The sequence below is a fragment of the Nesoenas mayeri genome (assembly GCF_963082525.1).
Source record: "Nesoenas mayeri genome assembly, chromosome: 6".
Taxonomy (NCBI): Eukaryota; Metazoa; Chordata; class Aves; order Columbiformes; family Columbidae; genus Nesoenas; species Nesoenas mayeri.
The window spans coordinates 23,745,837-23,766,202 of NC_137545.1; the positions used below are offsets into that span (position 1 = coordinate 23,745,837).

At 38.0% G+C, this 20,366-nt stretch overlaps 1 protein-coding gene across 2 annotated transcripts in view; it reads left to right on the forward strand.

The window, feature by feature from the left end:
• The window catches only part of LRP2 (LDL receptor related protein 2), a gene marked incomplete at both ends in the record, with an annotated part of 118,844 nt that extends 99,239 nt beyond the window's left edge, over positions 1-19,605 (forward strand). Inside the window, 16 exons of one of the 2 annotated variants that reach the window (XM_080346928.1) lie at positions 392-523; positions 1,464-1,595; positions 3,700-3,843; positions 4,627-4,792; positions 6,934-7,062; positions 7,602-7,822; positions 8,247-8,426; positions 9,168-9,287; positions 11,401-11,491; positions 12,056-12,123; positions 12,282-12,402; positions 14,520-14,649; positions 16,900-17,019; positions 17,110-17,217; positions 18,276-18,347; positions 19,444-19,605. In XM_080346928.1, the coding sequence (XP_080203054.1) occupies positions 392-523; positions 1,464-1,595; positions 3,700-3,843; positions 4,627-4,792; positions 6,934-7,062; positions 7,602-7,822; positions 8,247-8,426; positions 9,168-9,287; positions 11,401-11,491; positions 12,056-12,123; positions 12,282-12,402; positions 14,520-14,649; positions 16,900-17,019; positions 17,110-17,217; positions 18,276-18,347; positions 19,444-19,605 (2,096 nt within the window). The remainder of the gene's footprint in view (positions 1-391; positions 524-1,463; positions 1,596-3,699; positions 3,844-4,626; positions 4,793-6,933; positions 7,063-7,601; positions 7,823-8,246; positions 8,427-9,167; positions 9,288-11,400; positions 11,492-12,055; positions 12,124-12,281; positions 12,403-14,519; positions 14,650-16,899; positions 17,020-17,109; positions 17,218-18,275; positions 18,348-19,443) is intronic. The other variant, XM_080346929.1, reaches the window with a different exon arrangement.
• Between the last annotated feature and the right edge of the window lie 761 nt (positions 19,606-20,366).

Here is a 20,366-nt window from a genome sequence, read left to right on the forward strand (position 1 = left end):
TAGGCTGGCACAGGCAGGGGTTGGAGGCAAGTCCTCAAATAGGTTCTGCAGTTGCTACAGGGTGTTGGTAATGTAGGGTGCCGTTTCTCTGAAGGAAGGTGAGCTTGGGTGGTTATGGCTCTTATCCTGACTCTGTTCGCTTACTTCTAGAGGTTAAACTTCTTACTTGACAGCTGTCTTGACCAGTGTTTACCATGCTCTTGTATTTAATTATGCCTTAGAGAACAGATGTTCATATTAATTGAGATTCAATTAGAAAAAAAGGAAAGAAAACTATTATTATCATTGAAAATGTTTTTCAAGTAGACAATACTGATCAAAATTATGATGCCTACCTCTCTGTAATAATTTTATTTTTTGGTTATAATTGTAAAAATTACTATTTTTTCAGATCCTGGAACAGCGCGAACTTGTGCAGAAAATATCTGTGAACATAACTGTACCAACCTGAATGAAGGAGGATTTATCTGTTCCTGTAGGCCAGGGTACAAGGCCAGTGAAACTAACCGAAACTCCTGTGATGGTATTTGCAATGTTCTAAATATCTTCTTACTGATAAGTGTTCGGTGACCTGTCACTTCACCATTCTAATGTGACTAACAGGATTTTTATACATTTAGCAGATGCTTCCTGAAAAGTTTTACTGCTGAATCGTGTTTTCCAACATGTAGGCCTCACTCAACAAAGAACTGGCTCCACAGTTCAGACTTGGTTTTAAGCTTTTGGTGGCTGTAGGTGTATGTTTTTGCTTTCTGTATATAGGTTTTGTCATGTCTTTGCAATCTGAGGGACAGAAATTCGCTGAATTTTTTTTCCCTTACTGAAATATAACTTACTGAAGGTCATACTCTCCTTCTCTTCTGCTCCAGAACAGACCTCCAGTAAAGGGCCATTGTACCATACTTTTGCTGTGGTTATATGTAGATATATTATGGTGAGGAGTTTGCCCAAAGGTCATTCTTTGTGGTCATGCAATATGGTACGTTCACAGTTACTGTTGCAGTATATTTTGATGAGAACACTTCTGTTTGTTGCTCCCAGCTCTTGAAGACAATTTGTGTAGTTTTATTAGACATGATCCAAGGCCACCCTTCCCATGCCTTCCTGCTGATACTGTTTCTGAGGACTAGGTCTCTTTGCTTCAGTATTTCAAGATGGCTTTGCTCTTTCATCTCACTGTAGTCATGCCTCATCTTTTGCCTTTTCTTGGTGATTTAACACAAAAATACATGATCAAAAATGTCTCTCTGAGAAGCAATCTCATAAGCAGGAGCAATGCAGTTATTAGCAATCTGTAGTTAAGACATGTTAAAAACAGTAGATAAGTGATGGGGAGTTCTGTCCAATAACAGATGCTGATGTTAAAGATCATTTATTAGGTCACTTATCTCATGGATTAAAGGTGACCCACATGTGAAAGAAAGAGCTTAAAGTCTAGATATCTTTTCTCTACTTATGTCTAGATATCAATGAGTGTGAGATCTTTGGAACATGCACACAGGACTGCAAGAATTCCAAGGGAAGCTACGAATGTTTCTGTGCAGATGGCTTCAGGTCTGTGGGTGATCAACAAGGGAAACAGTGCGCAGCTAATGGTATGTTAACTGATATGCATATTGATTGCTACCTGTAAAGAGCAAGTGGAGTATAGCAAGTTAATGAATATAATAATCTCTTTTTTAGGAAGGGGATGATGAAAAGCAGATTTTGTTCTGTAACTTAATATTATTGGTGTATTCTACCCATTCCATAATCAGGAATAGAAGTGGTCATCTCTGCTTCCAATTGTAAAGATGAAAAACAATATCTTGATTTGGATGCCTGCCTTCCTTTCTCCTGAAATTCTCTGCAAACAAAAACCTGCTTATCCTGTGGTTGTCATCAGAAATTAATGTTGCCTGTTCCTGAAGTTTAGATTTTCTCAACAATATAATGCATCAGAAGAAAAGTGCATTAAACTCGTACAAATCCGAGGCAGTTTGATGACAGATGGCCATTCATTGTTCATGGACTGATGCACACAAACAGGACTTTGCCCAATGTTTAACATCGATCATTAGCTTTTTATTAGTGCAGTGACTGCAGTGTGTGACAGTCGTTGAATTGGTAGAGAGTAGATTCAGAAAATAGTAGTAATAATAAAGAGCTGAGGAAAATAGAAGGAAGTGGCAATGCAGCAGTATCATATAAAAGACAGAAACAATATTGTATTTAGAAAAGCACTTTAGCAGATTTAAGAGATACATGGTAGAAATGTGGTGTGACTATTGAAAAAGTAAAATCTTCAGAACAGCATGCCTGTGACCAAAACTGCATACTGCTGGAGGTTTTGAAACCTAAAAAATATTTGTAATATGATAAATGGTACAATAAAGCCATGTCTCCAGTTTCCAGTCCAGTGGCCTAATTCAGCCAGTATTTACTGTTGAGTATGAGACTGGACATACAAACAGGCATTTGCACCTGAGTTTCTGCCTGGCTGCTTGTTTATGTGCCTGAGATAGAAATCCAGTTCATTGAAACGCTTCTTCATAGGCTTTATTCAAGAAGCATCTAGAGACCCAAAGTTTTCAAGACTAAATGATAGAAGATAACATGATTGTAGCTAATAACATAATGAAGTTTGTTGTACCTAAAGTTCTGCTTCTGTGTATGCTCAGAACTCTACCACCCTTTGCAGTACAAGCTCACATGACACATGAATGAGGACATCCTTTGTCTGTGTCTGCTGCAGGCCTGGTCAGTAGGCATTTTCAGAACACACGTAGAATATTGAGTCTCCTTTTTCCTGTAGTAGGAAATGCTGTCAGTTTCTACACTGAATTGTATGTTCATTAGGGAATAGAGTCACTTGCCCTATTCTCCCATAGTTGAGTGTGACTTAGAGGGAAAGGGTTATGTTCAAAGAAACACTTAATAGTAAATTGAGGATTATTAATTGGAAAAGTCACTGATAAATGCGATTTTCCTTTCCCAAGTGAATGCCTTGTCTTTTCTGATTGAGTCTGTGAAAATGTTATTAGTGTAGGAGAACTTCTTTGGATGAAAGCTTATGATTGAAGTCCACAACTCCCAAGTGGACTTTGTCCTTAGCAAAATGATGGAGCAATTGAATTTTCTCACCAGCAAAAAGAGCCAGATGGGACTGATACTCTCTGTAGTCATTAGAGTATTGAGAAAACCCCAAATTAACCTGTGGCTGGATAGGAGAGCATTCATCTGGATGTGGAGACATTAGAATTTAAAGACTTTCAGATAGAAGAAGTCAGGTTCTGGCTCAAGGTAGCAGCAATTTATTTGTGCTTTCAAAATTGTTTCCCATGCTTTGGGATGGGGCAGTGAATTGCATAGTGTATACTGGCATCCTGTTTTTGAGATGTGAGGTGTTGATATGCCAGCACTGTAATGTTTAAGAATTTTTGAGAAATTATTCCTTAATGATTACTGCTGCAAAAAAAATCTGTGGTGAAAGGGATAATACTGTCATCAGTGGTAAGTATTTCTAGAGTTTTTAATGGATTTTGCAAAGCCAATAAGTTTGAATAGCTCTGAAGCTTTAGAAGTGACCCCATGTTCCTTCTGCTTCTTATTTGAACAGAACATGTGAAAACCCCAGTTTAGTTTTGACTAGAAGTGACTTTCATCAGTTTCTTCTAAAATGAGAAATACAGGGAAGTAAAATTCATTGTTATTTCCCAGGTAATCCTCCATTGTTGCTGCTGCCAGATAATGTGCGGATTCGAAGATACAATATCTCATCGGAACAGTACTCTGACTACATTGATAACCAGGAGCGCATCCAAGCTCTGGATTATGATTGGGACCCTGAGGGGATAGGCCTGAGTGAGTATGTGCAGAATGTTAATACTCAACCATGCAGTGGTTGGCTTAAAAATATGCATTTCTGCAGCGTAGATATTTAATTTATGCTGAAAATCAAATCAGATTAGATTAACTGTCCAGGTCTTGGTTGAATGTGACCCTCCCCTCTATTCGTTCTTCAGCATCAGTGTGGTTCATTTTCATGCTTTAATTTAGTTTAGCTAGGGTTTGTTCTGTTTTTCCCTTTGTTTTGGTGTGAGTTCAGCTGTAGAATTGTGGCTCTTCAAGGTTATGCAGTAGTAGAGGCTTGCTATAAATGAACCCCTTCCTTGATTTATGGCTCTGCCAGTCCCCAAACCTGGTTCAAGTCTTGCAAGAACTAGTCCTTATAATAAACAGGAATGGCCAGTAGATCCCTGTATTAGCTTATGTCTTTGCCTCTTTATCAGCTTCTCTGCTTTTGCCCTTTTCACATGGCCACTGTCTTGGGCCATACTTGCTCCTTAGGGTAATGAGAGTCTAAATTACTCTAAAAATCTCATATGAAGGTTTCAAAGCTAAGACCTTCTCCTCTTGAAAAATGTGATAACATATTTCTTGATAATCTAGATCAAGATGATCATAGATGTGCATCTTACCTTAAAAATCTGCAGTCTAACACAATGCAATTTAATTGGACAGATGACTCCGTGTTATTAATAAATAAATGTGTCTGGTATCTTCACATAAGAGCCTTGGAAGGATTAGAATTTTCCAAAAATATGGAATGGACATTAAAAATGATCTTTGTCATATTTTTTGAAGGTGTTGTGTACTTCAGCATTCTGGGACAGGGTTCTGAGTTTGGAGCCATCAAACGTGCTTATCTGCCCACGTTTGACAGCAGTAGCAACAATCCAACAAAGGAAGTTGACTTGAATCTCAAGTACATAGTGAATCCTGATGGATTGGCTGTTGACTGGGTTGGAAGGTGAGTGCACTGAAAAGCACTTAGATTATATATTTAAGCTGAAGAAGAAGAGCAGTTTTATTGCTTCTGCTAGAAATTTGCTTGCTGACAATCTATTGTTTGATTCCTTCGAGATGTAGGCAGTCCATACAGCCTTGACATCTTTGAAGGCCATTTATATTGGATAGTTAAAGAAAAAGGCAAGACTTATTCCAGTCTGAGGCTTGATATGTAGCATTCAGTATCTAGACTCTGTGTTAGGTGATGTATGCTGTTAGGTGTTGTGTCCTATGAAATACTTAAAGAGTTGCTCATGTACTATGTCACCCTGACTTCTAGAGCAGGATAAAGCCACTCTGGTTGGCTGAAGTGATTCACTAGCCTGAAAAATTGTGCCAGTCATGATGGAAAAAATAAGTGGAAAATTGTATCTTGCCTTCTAGCAGTTTAAAGTATGAGATAGATGTCCTAAGGTCTGGGCTAGCCTTCAGCTTTCAGGTTATTTTGCTGTTTGCTTTATGAATTACAAGCCACTCAAAAAACCAAATGTGTCTGAGGGCAGAAGGAAGTGTCAGATTTTCTGTTCACAAATCTATATGGTCATGAGAGCAAGGATAAAGAATATTTATCACCAGCATCCTTGGGAGGCTAGCATCTTCAGCACTTCAAACATGGTGTTACATTGATTCCAGGACAATGCTGAAACGTATTTTTGTCGCGGCTTTAGATTGCGGGGTGACAATAAAACCCTGGCAGATGTATTGTTAACCTCCTCTCCCCCCACCTTCCCCCCTTTGCCCCTCCCTCTCCCCCCTTCCCACTAAGGACAGGCGATCTGGAGGGAAAGAAGGACAGAGAGAAGAGAGTGGGAAAAAATTAAAGATATTTTACTAATGCTACTAATAAGAATAGAGAAAATAATACAAAATATACAAAACCAATCTTGAAAGTCTCAGCAACTGCAGAGCCGGCACCTGAAGTCCTGGACTGGACTCTGCAGCCAACCGGAGCTGGATTCAGTCTCTCACTAGGCCTCAGTTCGCAGGAACGACTAGCAAGGTCCTCTCCTAATGTCGGCCATAAGCAGAAGGGAAAAGGCAAAAAGGGCAAAAGGGACGAGATCCTCGTGATCTCCCACTTTTATATGACGTATTCACGTGAATGGAATGTTATACACAGTTGGTCAGTTTCTTGGTCACGGGTTTCTCGTTGCCCCTCTTGCGAGATGTCCATCCGTGCTTATCAATAAGTTTGCATTCCATTGCTAGGTTTACCAAAACATGTGTCTGGTTCTCCAGGAAAATGCAGTTAATATGAAGGCTTTAGCTGACAGGCAAAATCACTAAAAGAGAAACTTGTTTTTAACAAAACCAGGACAATTTAAAAAAAACATATTTAAGTGTCTGCACATTATGTAACTGATACATGATTTGAGACAGTTCTTCTGCCCATCTGCAAAATAGGAATTGCAGTATTTTCTCACATTTCCAAGCCAATTATGCGATAATTTTTTTCCATCAAAAGGCACTGTATGTGTAGTGAGTGCATAATAATAAGTATGTTTATTATCTAAGTTGAAAAAAATAATAAAGCCATGATGATAAAGATGGGCAAACTTCAAGGAAGACTAGACTGAGTGCCCTGTTTGTAAGGACTGAAAGTATTTATGTCTGATGTGGTAACAATTTATTCATTAACATCTCTGTCAGAAAACAAAAATCTAGAGAGGACTAATAAGCTGGATACCTTCAGAGTTGCTGCATAAATTACATGGTAAATAAATTTTTATTCATAATGAACCTTATCATCTCCTGGAAAACCAAATATTTAAAGATGCTCATTAGCCACCTCTGGTGCTTAAAGTAACAATGGGAGTTCTCAGTAGCCTTTCAAAGAAGATTATTTGACATGGAACAGAGGCAGCTGCAGAAACTTTGTCAGAGGAGAAAACTAGTGAGCCGATAGATCACGTTTTCTAAACTCACCTATGTTTAGGGTCTTTATGTTCCAGAATGAAAAAGTTCAGATGTAATTAATGAAGCTTCATTACATGAATTTTGTTTAGGTTTTATATACCTTTTCTTATTTTGTTTTTCCTTTTTATTCCTCTCCCAAGTTTAAACTATTTACTTTTGGAATGTTTTGTGTTTTATGTAATTCAGGCATCTTTACTGGACTGATGCAGGGACTAATCGCATAGAAGTGGCAAAATTAGATGGACGGTACAGAAAATGGCTTGTCTTTTCTCTACTGGATCAGCCAGCAGCTATTGCGGTCAATCCAAAACGTGGGTAAGTGCTACAGGACTTCCCAGAATTATTTTCAATGCTATTCAACACCAAAAACTCCTGAAATGGTAAACTTTAAAGGAAAGACTAAGTGAGTGCCTTCTGGAGTTTCCCTTTACTCATGTTAGGAAATTTGTGTATACGTGGAAAAATAATATTTTAGGATTAAGTTTCATATGGGCACTTGTGTTGGTGACAACAACATGTAGGTCAAATAAAAATCTCCTTTCTACCATCCTGCGTGCCCACCAAATTCCTTTGTTACTACTAAAATAGGGAAATTGATGGGAATGTCTCTTTACCAGCTCCAAGCAATACAGGCACAGCCTCCTTCACAGTGGTGGGCAATGTAAATGCACTGGTACGTTCAACAACTGCACTTGCTACATCTTGTATGGGTCATGATATGTCCTGTTCACATCTGCAAAATATAGGTTACTGAACAGCTTTATGTTCACAACTGACCTTTTCCATGAAACTCCAAAGGATAATCATGGTGACCAAATGCTGAACTATATTAAATTCTGGTTCTGTCCTTTCAGGCTCATGTATTGGACTGACTGGGGAAGGCAGCCAAAGATCGAATGTGCCTGGATGGATGGACAACAAAGACAAACTCTGGTCTCTGAAGACCTTGGCTGGCCAACAGGGCTTTCTATTGATTATTTGAACAATGATAGGATCTATTGGAGTGATTCTAAAGAAAATATTATTGAATCCATGAGGCCTGATGGGACAGACAGAACTGTAGTATTACATGGAGGTAAGAACTTATTATGCATTACTATAATAGTAACCAAGATGTATGCTAACAGGTGGTTGGGCTTCACAAGTGAGGTTATGTTTAGAGTAAGTCTTGGTAGTGTTTTCTCCTCCTTTGTACAGGGATAAATGGCATGCCAGGTTCAGAGCTCATTATGCCTGGTCACTAGATTCTCTGAGGGTCATTTACATGACCCAAATAGGGCACAATGTGGAAAATTGGATTCTTGCCTTTTTAATGTATATTATTAAGCAGTCTGCAGGTACAGTGGCATGAAGTGGTCAGGCACATGAGGGGTATATATAGCTGCAAATGTCTTAAGATGAAAGGCTTAGAATATATATTTAAGCTGGAGAAGAAGAGCAGTTTTATTGTTCCTGCTAGAAATCTGCTTGCTGACAGTCTATTGTTTGGTTCCTTTGAGAAGTAGGCAGTCCATACAGCCTTGACGTCTTTGAAGGCCATTTATATTGGATAGCTAAAGAACGAGGGGAAGTCTGGAAGAAAGATAAATTTGGAAGTGGAGAAAAAGTGAAAGTGCTGACTGTAAATCCGTGGCTTACCCAAGTGCGTATCTATCACCAGCACAGATACAATCAGTCCGGTAGGTAATGAGCATCCTGGCAAACTGTTCCTTGCTGTGAGACTGAAGTTGGTATTGATGTCTTCAAAGAGCTTAGTAATCTTCCCATAAAGCATCTATCAGTATGTGATAATACTCATTTCTGAAAACCTAAACATGGAATAGAGGCTGGCAAGTATTTTCTGCATATCCAAAGTGAAACCAGCAGTGGATTACTACACACTGCTCTTTAGAGTCTCTTAGTTCTGAGTTATGACCCTGTCCTTTCTCTTCTTCCCCTTCATCTTGGAGTTGCCATAGAAGTGGCAGTCATGGTATTTATTTATCCTGGTAACATGCAAAGTGCTGACTGTTAATACTGCCTCTAAGGGGGATGCTTCAGTTGGGACATGTCCAGAGTAATCACAGGAAAGGATGTGCAGAAGAACATCCAGCATATCCCTCTTTAAAGGTGTTTTAACTTTCAGTTTCAGAAAGCACCATGTTGTTTGGAGATGTACAGTTTCTTCTTGGCGCTACACTGGCTCCTAAAGGTCATGGTCTCTCCCTTAAGAACATAAGAAAAAGCAGAGAGAAAGTTTTTTTTATATAAATGTGGAATTTGGATGTCAGTTGTTTTAGGAAATGGATCTAGACTTGTTCAGATTTTGGTGTGTGATATTGATGAGATACACTACTGACTAGGGAATTCTGCTGTGTTACCTCAGGAACATGCTGCACTGCTCCTTCAACTGCCTTTCTAATTTATTTTTTTTTTTTCAGTGCCTAATCCTTGTAAAGATGTCTGCAGCCACCTCTGCTTGCTGAGACCAGGAGGGTACACCTGCGCTTGTCCTCAAGGGGCTCGCTTCATAGAAGGCAGCAGCACAGAGTGTGATGCAGGTAGAATAATTTGTCAAACTGGAAATGAAATGAAAGCAAAGGAAGCTTTTCTTTAGAAACACAAATATGTTACTGAATTAGAAATGTGGAGGGATGAGCTAGCTGATATAATAGGTATTGTAAGTCAGGACATCTGGTTTTTATTCTCAGCCATTACTGATTTGTGGTTACCTTGTGCATTTCATGTAATCTCTTTGTATATAATTTGTAAAATGGATATAGATATATCGCTCCAAATAGTCCAAATTCATCACAGTTTCTGATTTCCATTTTGAAATTCCAAAATATTTTCATTTTTTCCAAGTGTCTTGATTTCAGAACTAGATAATCTCTGACAAATTATGGCTTACAATTATGTTTGCAATTCTGTACAACGTGTTGTTTGATCGATATAATAGAAGGCAACAGATGCTTGAAACAAAGCTTATGGAACTTAAAGTGTGAACAGAGATAACTTCCAGATAATCATCAAATGCTGGAAAGCCTTTTAAGCACTAGAATTTAGTGCTTGGTTGTTGCATTGCAGCAAAGCCCCCACAGTGCTTCCAGGAGCACCAATAAAATACAGTTGCTCAGCCTTTCCTGAGAAGAAAGAGCATACCACTGCAGGATTTCTATTTCTCTAGCTGAGAGTCTGCATTCTTGGCTTACAGTGATGTGGGTGGTAGCCAGATGTCCTTGTACTTGTCCTTGCAACAGCTTTCTACTAAATTATGCTTTACAACATCTGGCATCTTTTCTATGGTTAATCTTCTCTGAATTCTTTTCTTTTTGAATTAAGAGAGAAGATGTCATAAATTTTTACACTGCATTACCTCTAAATTACATTTTCTTGATAATTGTTAATGCTCTTTCTCTTGCCACATGCTGTGAGCTGCAGAATGCAGAGCTCGTAATGTGATAACAATAGTGAATGGAAGTGTGCAATACATGTTTAAATTAGGGTTCAATAACACTGTTGATAGCATTTGCTATTTGGTGTTTATTGCTTTGAGGACACTGCATTTGCTATTCTGTGCTGAAACTGATGTACAACAAATGTCCAGGAATTAAGAAAACTGAAAACTGTGCTCGACCTTATTGTGAGGAAAAGGAGGAGACAGCAAATAGGATATACCAAACTGTCTCCATTCTGAACTTCAGTTTTTACCTTGACTTTAAGCAAATTTTTTAGCCAGTGAACTGTGACTGCCATAATTGACATACTTGCCAAATATAGCTTTTGTGTATACATTTAGTTTATTTGGTCCTTTCCCCATATTGCAGCTACTGAGAAACACAGCCTGCAAGACCTCTGCATTTCCCTTTTTTGTATCCCATTTACTTGAAGGGAGTTTTACCTGTAATGGACATTTTCGCAACAGACTTCCTCTGACTCTGGCTGAAAAAAAAAGAAAACTACAAAGTATTATCGTTTAACTTACTAGTGTATGACACGCTCTCCAAGTCCATCCTTAATTTATAGCCTATAATGATCTCTAAGATCCAGCACTTCTCTGATGTGATCTACACTCAGGGCTCCTGGAGGGCAGCTGCAATGCTGGCACGATACAGAACAGGCTCCTGCGCTGCCTGGCGCCCGGCTGCCAGCCCGTGCTCTATGCTGACAGAACACTCTGAGCACTTGGGATTTCTCTCTAGTTCTCACTGTCAGAATGTATGAGAGTTTAGAGGGCCCTCCTGTTTGTGCATTTCCATCTGCTGCTTTTCTTCCTTAGTAAATGCATCACAGTTTGGCCTCTGTGCAGATTCCAGCTGGCTGGATAGAAGAGCCTGGGCAAAGGAGATAAAACTGCTTTCTGAATGGAGGGGTTTCAAGGGCAGTGGTGGGCTGCATTGCACTGGCAAAAGAAAGTGATGGGACATACAGCTTTTGTGTTATCTCTGCCTACTTTCCTGAGTAAGTTATTTTCCAAGAACAGGCTTTACTTCAATTAAAATAAGCTAATTTGGCAGAAGGATAAGAGCAACAAACACAAAACAGCAAAACTTCTGAAAAGTAGCCTGTGAGTTTGCATACACAAGTTCTTTAGAGATAAATAAAATGGTCTATGGTACAATTTTTTTGTTGAAGATGTCTTCATAACACATATGTGGCTTTCAAATTTTGCAGCTATTGAATCCCCTCCCACAATGCCACCAGCATGCAGGTGCATGTATGGAGGAACATGCTATATAGATGAAAGTGGTCTTCCAAAATGCAAGTAAGTCCGTATGTTGTTAGGGTAGTCCTGGGTCAGATTGTGCTGATTTAGTATCACGGTACAATTAAACTCTTTGAAATGTGTTGGAAATGCTTCAGAAGATGTCATATATCTGAAGGAGCATATTTGTAACAACCATAGAAAAAGACATACACACGTGAAAATATCAGCAAATAAGCAATGTAAATGCATTAGTTTGGGAAAAGAAAATGAAAAACAGGAAGGCAAACCACTGAAGATTCTAGTAAAAGGCTATGCCAAAAAATTGTAAGAATGGAGAAGTAATGCTCAGTAAATGTAACTTGGAACAGCCAGTAGATGCCACCATTGCTCTGCTGAAACCAGGTCTTTTGACTTCAGTGACTAGTTTTCTGACTCAGCACTTTCTATTTGCACTTTTAATCCTGTGAATATATTATCTTTACGGTCGGTGAAATAAATAATTACCGAGCATGGAGTTAAAAATCTATGTCATGTTGGTAAACATTACAGAATGTAATAATAATGCTGAGATCGTAGGCTTAATAAATGCCATTCAGTCAGCTGTCCTTCTTATACTTACAGGTGTTCTTATGGCTACACTGGGAATTATTGTGAAATAGGATTCGCAAAGGGAGTCCCTCCTGGAACAAGTAAGCTTCAAGTATATGTTACATGTGATGCTTTGAGCTAAGGAATGTATAAACCTCACTATGATACTTCTTCAAGGTCAAGCTTATATTTCTCTGGGCTCTTTTTTACACTAAACTGTGCTTGCTTGAATGTTTGCCTATTCTTCTGTCTTTGATAGCAGCAGTAGCAGTGTTGCTGACGCTCATACTAATCATAATTACTGGAGTATTAGCGGTTGGAGGCTTTTTTAACTACAGAAGAACAGGCTCCCTTTTACCAGCACTTCCCAAACTGCCAAGGTATGTTTTGAGGGCTTTCATAGCTGGAATATCTGTGCACTGAAAATGTTTGTTTGTTCCTAAGTATTTCTGAAAAATTCCATTTGTTTGCCATGTGCCTATTGTGCTGGAATATGGGAAGTGCACTGTTGCAGCAATTCCGGTGGATTTTTGATTCCAAGCAGTATCATATCTGATCATGATTTTGTAACAAAGGACTATTGTAAAAGTCTTCTACATTGTAAATTAGCTTTTAAATAGTGAGCAATATAGAAGACTGTTTACCAGAACCAGAGCAGTATATTCAGTTCAAAAAGATATGAAAGACCATAGTTACATATGTAGGGGTTTTTTTGTTGTTTGTTTGTTTGTTTTGTAAAACTTTGTCAGAAGATCATTCTGCCAAAGAGGTCTTTTTGACACTGGAAGGATGAGCTCCTCTGCAACACTGTATTCGTCTGTTTAAAAATAATATGGGGCATGTGTAGTGAATTTCTTTCTGTTTCCAGTCCCTGAGAAGTCCGGGATTTTTTAGGTTCCTGCTCTCCTGGCAGCCATACTGTCCACTGAAATATCATTCAAAAATATTTGATGTTTCAAATCAAAAGAAGATGAAGAAAAATATTTGTAATGATTTTAAATTACTTTTTAAAAAATGTCAGAACACAATGCTTTGAAATTTTTTTAGCTTTAAGCAAATGGTGTGTTTTTAAAGGCATAAAACTGCATCTTCATAGTCTTCGCACCAATTTCACAGTAGTAGCTCTTAAATCAGTGTAATTAAATCACTCTAATCAGTAATGTGGACATAGTTACAACTGCTTTCTCACTGGAGGATTACAGCGAACTAATTAAATTTATTTATGACTTGATGTAGTTAAATTGGGGCAAAATTTTTGCGCAGATTGGTCCTGCAGACAAAGAGGTTTTAAGAGATCTCCAAGCCGCTCACTCAAATTCCCTGTTTCTTGCTTTCTCGAATGGAAGTTTTCTGCACTGTCACATAGTGAAGAAGCAGAAATTTTAATGACTGACTCGAATTCTGCTGTTCAAGAAGTTCTCATAAGTTACGAGGCCATGTGAAATGGAGATGGCAGCTTTTGTCTGTAAGACTTGATTCACAGTTTTAATTTCTGCCATGAATATGCCTTAGTGCTGCCATCACTCAGTCCCTCCTTAAACCATTAACTCTTACCTTTACTGCAGAGTGAACTCAAGCTATAGCTTAGCTGTTACCCTTGACATGGAATTTGTCCATGTACAGGAATTATAGCTAAGATTTAAATTTTTTTTAAATTGAATCAGCTGATGCCCACGGGGCCAACTGGTAAACTGTGTGCACAACACACCAACTGTAGGCAAGAGTTTTAGCACAAGCCATCTCTGATGAGGACACGCACATGGAAAGATCATTTCAGCGCTTTGTCTTCCTTCAAGTTAAGCAACTTTGACAAAATGAGCTCAATGATTAACGGTGGATTTGTAGTTGCATGGTTTCTGGGGAACTGCATGCTCAGAGTTCTATGTGGAAAGTGCTGTATTTCCCTACACAGTACTGTCTTTCACTGCTCCTATTATTTTGAGCCTGACTGTTCTTTCAGAACATTTTCCATATTTCTCATGCAAATCTAATGTGCACTTGTTTAAGTCTATACACAGATTGAACATTTGCTTATATGGAAACAGTACAGTGTAGGTACCTTCATGATTTGCATGCATAAACATCTTTAGTATAGGTGTTGGAATTATATCCACAGATTTGTATGCCATTTCAGCTGCATGTTTTTAAAAATCAGTTTCAATGAATTTGAATAACTAAATAGATTCATGAATTTGTTTGTAAATCAACACTGAAGTAAGAGTAGTCAAAATGTAGGTAAATTTGTGAGAATTGTAATTCATTGAGTTCATTTGATGTCTACATGAGCACACATAAAGATAGTTGAGATAATTCGAAACGGGCTAGCTCAGGTTAAAAAAAACATGTTGAACTAATGCAGTGCCCTTGCTAGTGTGGTTATAGCCAGCAAAAATTCCAAGTGACAATTATGCTAAGAAGAACAAGGAGAAAATCTGTACTATAAGCTCTGTCTCTGTATAATTGTATATATATATATATATATTTTTTTTTTTTTTAGTTTAGGCAGTCTTGTAAAATCTACTGAAAACAGCAATGGAGTAACTTTCCGATCTGGAGCAGATGTGAGTATGGACATAGGAGTCTCTGGCTTTGGAGGAGACTCTGCTATAGACAGAGCAATGCAAATGGTAAGGTTTTGTTCTGAAATAATTTTTTTAAGTGGTGTTCTTTTAATGTCATTTTAGCTGATAGAAATCTATGTAAAAAAGATAGTGAGATGATAAATGTATTCTAGAAAAGTGAACATTGATTGCTAGTTTCCTTAAATAGATTGCTGTAAATTGAAGGCAAGGACAAATGTAGGCTGTTCTTCAAAATAATGTGACTTTTCTCAAGATTTATATGACAGAAATTAAGTCGATTACCTCCTTTCCTATTTCAGCATATTCATGGAATGTACGGGAAATGAATAGGCAAATGAAAATATTGTAACAAGGAATTTTTTTTTTAGAGCCTTTTTATTCCACAGAAGAGGTTAAAATGTGCGGTTTTCAAATCCAGACTGTATGTTAGAAACCCCAGAGGTAAAACTTGCGCCTGACCACAGCATACAGTACTTTGCACAACAAATTATAAATTGGACAGTTTCTTATTTTAACAAGTTTAAACAAATCGTGTTTAATAGTTCTGGGAATATCTTAAAGTGTAACTTTAATTCATCTGTGTCTTGTTATGCACATCTGAGAAATAGCACATCCTTGTGTTTCCTAGACTGTATAGTTTTTCCACAGTTTTTCCCTGCTTACTACAAGAAGTATAATGTACAAAAGATCTTATAGGAAACAGATCACAGGTATGTTTGAATAATAAGCATTTGCTGCGAAGTCTGCACTGAAAACTCCCTAAACTTTTAAAGTTAAAGATAAATTACAGACTTAACTGACAGTAAATTAATGTGAAATGAAATAGCTAGTGAAAAATACCTCATAATAGATCTATATGGCCTCTTTCTAGATGAAGAAACACACTCTTTGTTGAAACTATGCAGTTCGTGTAATGAGACAACCACATGAACATTTCTGTAATTGCTGAAAATAGTTTTAGTCTTGAACATTACCTAAAATCTTTTTAATGCATAAAAAACTTCACAGTACTTTCCATTTTCTGGCCTCATATTGACATACTGAAGTCCAACTAAGGCAGTTTTTACATTGCTAATAATAGGTCTGGATACAGGCTATTTCTACTTAAGTGGTGTTTAGTTCTCCTTATGTATTCAGGATATAAACAAAAAATTGTATCGTTCACTGGGAAAGAATTTAAAGGGTTTGGTTTACAACAGCGAAGAACTGTGGCATGTGCCTTCTAAAATTTTAAGATCACATGTGCATGAGTAGATGTTAAAGGTTTATTTTTCAGTGTGGCTGTTCCTAGCCAAGCTGGGCCAATGTGAGGGAGCTGACAAGAGGTCACTGGGAGGGTAAAGAAAGAGCCATACTCTGATAGCACAAGGTGTAGAATCCTTCTGGCACGAAGCAGTGGTTTGTAGAAGTGACGCAGGTTTAAGTACTAGCTGATGTACTATTCCCATGTTATTCCTCACTATTCCTGTGATGGGGCTGTGAAAAGGTGCAGGACAAGTGAGCCTGGGTGGGGTTTTGCTTTCGTTACCCTTCTACCTGTTGCTGCTTTGCTGTCTCACCCTGACTGGCTGTCCTTATGAGGCACTAAATATTTTCTTAAGAAACACTTAACTGAGCACCTTTGCCCCACTGCTGTGAGCACCGCAGCCGCAGCTCAGGGTTTGGCACAATATGTGTGAAGCAGCTGCTGTCCGCGTGGTGGTCTTAATGCATAGGCAAAGTATAGATTTGTAATAAGAGATATGCTAAAATCTGTGAAACATTTTATTCCTGACATAACTCAGATGTTTTAACTAAGGAGATGCACTTACTGCTTTGTCTCAAAAAATACAGCAATCTCCCAGCTGGGACAAAATGAATTAATCCCATTCTTTTATGTGTCAGATAATGCTTATTAGTTTGTATGTCATTTTGAAGTCTCTAAAATGAAATATTTATTTTGGGATTATACTTCCTTTGATATGTCTTCCCTGTTGAAGGTGTGATTTATGAGAGTCATCTTACCATAAAATACGTTTAGTCAATTATTGAAGTGTGGGGGTTTTTTTATCCAGCTAGGAAGTGGGGTAATATTGGAACAATCAATGGTCCAAGCCTGCTGAGTGAAGGAGTAAAGTAATGGATGGTAAACTAAAGTTATTGTTTTAACAGATGCTAGATTTTGTCTAAGCCTATGTGAAATTAAGCATGCATTGTTCCCTGAGATGAAGAATTGGACTATAAATCAATTCCCAGGAGTATGGAGGTGTTTATTGCACTGAATTGTTTTGTTTGTTTTGTTTTTTCCCTTCATAGAATGAAAACTTTGCAGTGGAGTCAGGGAAACAGCCAATCACTTTTGAAAATCCAATGTATGCAACCAGAGACGGTGGAGCCAGCACAGCCAGTGCAGTTACAGTCATTCGGCCAACACATGTAAGCTTAGGCTTGACTTTTGCCTTTCATTTTCCTTTATGACCTTCTTTTCTACTTTGAAGAACATTGATTTTCCTCCTTCTCCTACAGGTCGCAGCATCTGGTAGTGAGGAAAATGAAAATTTTGAGAATCCTGTGTATGCCTCTGTCATATCAGCTGGTCCAGAGGAGCCCCCTCAGAGTACAGGTGCACCTCAGGTAGGACACAGAAATGGCCTAAGGCTGCCTTGTTCATTTTGTGCTCCAAATCAGGGAAATTGAATTGTTAGAGAAGCTGCAGTATAGTTTCAGTTATCTTTTGAAGTTAATAGATCGGAACAGAGAGTTTCCTTGTTTGTTGCGCTTCATTTTGAGGGCAGATAATAGTCTGAAAATTGTAACTGCTGTTAATTGTTGTTGCTCCTCAACAGAAGTTATTATAACTAAGGCTTTACTTTGGACTTTTAACAATTATTTGTAACCCCCTAATGAATCCTACCTTGAGAGAAGCAGCAAAGTGTGTGTTTTGTTATTTTTTTTCCCCTATAAAATACAAAAAAGAGAACCCAAGAAAAAATACATTTTGGGTTAGAACAGTGAAAATGGAGGGGTTTTTTTGGTATGGAAAATTTAAGTAAGGCATTTAGTCAGTTGTGCTGTCATCAGTTTTTTCACATTTATATGTAATTTTATCCATATTTAAAAGTGCTAGCAAAAACATTTAGGCCACTTTTTCTATGTGTTCTTGCAGGACATTTCAACAGTCGAGATCAAAGTATTGCCTCATCTAGATTATTCATGATTCATGGAAGATACATTTTTATGTCCTAAAATCCATCTGAATGAGCTGATGGTGCCTTTTTTACAGGACTATTTTCACACATTGTGCACCAAAAAGCACCTCCATCGAGCTGTGAAATGACAGTTCTGTCAACTTGTTGTAGTTTCATATACCTCAGTAATTTCTCTTGTGTTGTTTTCCAAACAGTTTTTTCCTATTTTTCTGGAGTCATAGGCTTCCATTAATTCATTTAGTCACTGTTATTGCCTTCTGGCCTAGCCCGGTGAATAGTGCTTTAGGTAAAATAACCTTAACTGGTTATCTTGCAGAAAAGAAAGTTGGGTCCCATGCTTACAATTACAACATGGTAAGAGAAGAACATCCAGCTGAAATCACTGAGTTAGCAGTCAGTGCAAATGAAATCCAACAACAGTGATGTCAGTTTCCTGGGAAGGCTGGGAAAATGGATAATGTTCTAATAATTTTTGTGTTTCAGGAATCAAAGTGGAGTTTCTTCAAGAGAAAAATGAAACAAAACACTAACTTTGAAAACCCAATATATGCGGAGGTATTGCTTAATGTTGTGTAATTCTGTTTTTCAGCTAATGTACTGCTGGACTGTGTTCTGGCTTTCATAGGATAAAGATTATGGGTAGATTCTGCTGCTAAGTGAAGCAGCACAGAAATTCCAGCCAAGGCCAAGCTAGGACTGAAGTGGTTTTGAGAAAAGTTATGAAGTCTCAAGCAGAAGGAGGTGTTCAGCGGGCATCCAGCTCAGGCAGCACAGCTGCACTGCCCATATCTCTGCTTTGCCAGCCCAAGCACAACAGCCCATTCCTGCTCTAGGATCTCGGGTGCCGGTTTCACCTTTGCCACGCTTTCTGGTACAGCTCAGGGACCCAGCGCAAGTGAGAGGCTGTTGTACCGCAGTAGGAGTGAAGTGTTGATTTCTGCCCCCTCGGTGCTGGCTTCAGCATTACACAAAAATTCAATAGCTCTGCGTACTGCAGCCCTGTTTCTATACCAGCACATTTTTTTTCATCGATACAGCTGGATGAGACAGTTCTTTTAAGATGGTATGTTAGCCAGTGGTATGTGTGCTGGAGGAGTTCACACCTGGCTTGGGTGTGAAGGTTTGGAGTTCTACTGACTTCAGCCAATAATTCCAGCCCTTTTCTTCTTACAGTTTAAAGTTTCCAGATGACCTAAATGACTTAAGAACCTCAGTCCAACAGTCATGTGACTAAAACTAGGTGCCTTTTGTGAAGAATGTAGATTTCTAATGCTTGAACAAGGTGAAAGAGTGAGAGTTCAGGAAGCCAGGGACTCATTTCCCCAATACTAATGAATGTAACTATTTACAAACAGTAGTAGTGCCCATATTGTTTATATTCATGGATGTGCATGTAGACATAGCAAGCTACTCCTGACATTGAGCATTAAAATAGAAGTCCTGATGTTTATAGTAGTATATTTACTCAGCTGTGCCATCTGAGGTGAAATTAGCATTTAATTGTGTTACAGTCAGTGATTTGCAGAAATAACTATACTATGACATTTGGCTTTAGCAAAATACTTGGATATCTATTTAATGTTCCTGAAAGTTAAGGTTGGTTGTTTTGTACATTAGAATGTAAACTTGGATTTTATCATTATTGTTTCAGATGGAAAAGGAACAGCAACAGGACACAGAAAATGCACCTCCCCCTTCTCCTTCACTGCCTCCCAAGATTACTCTGAAACGAGACCAACCGTTAGCTTATACAGCAACAGAGGATACATTTAAAGACACCGCCAACCTTGTTAAAGAGGACTCTGTGGTATAACTAGGTAACTGATTTAGGGAAAATTAGACACATCCATTTGCACATATATTTTTTATAAACAGAAGAGTAAGGTTCACATTCAAATGCTTTATAAAAATATATACATCTTTTAGCCAATAGCTGGAGATGTATGTTGAAACTATGCCTTTTTTTTTTTTGACAAATGCCAATTTCTATTTTTATGAACAATTATCATGATGTACTATATGTATATCTTTGCACTGAAGCTGTCTGAAAGTAATGTTATAAATATATTGTACATTTGTAAATTTTTGAAAGATTATCTTGTTGGTGATGTTGCTAGTAGAAATCTGTATGGAATTGGTTGTATCTTTAGGGATAAATTCATTATATAAATGCTTAAACTAAAAAAAAAAAAAACGAATATGGGGACATCACTGATTTACAGGATCTTTAGAGTATACATTTATAACAGCACCTTTTGAAACTTCTGCTGGTGCACTGGGCATCTTTACCACCTATTTTGTATACTACTGTACGTAAGAAAGGGTGTCTTTGTTTATCTGTGTTAAACAACAGATGGAGGAGTCAGTGCAGCAGTGCTGAATAGTTACCTGTGCAAAATGTTGTTCCTACAATATTTTTACTGCCTGAGATAAAATAATTTCCTCTCAGTTCATAAGACACATGTTTTTCCTCTAGGTTCCCATTAACACTATTCCATTAATGGCGTTCTTAAAAAGATCTGATATATTTAGATTTGCAGTGCCACAAGTACTAAATTTAATGGGCTTTTCTCT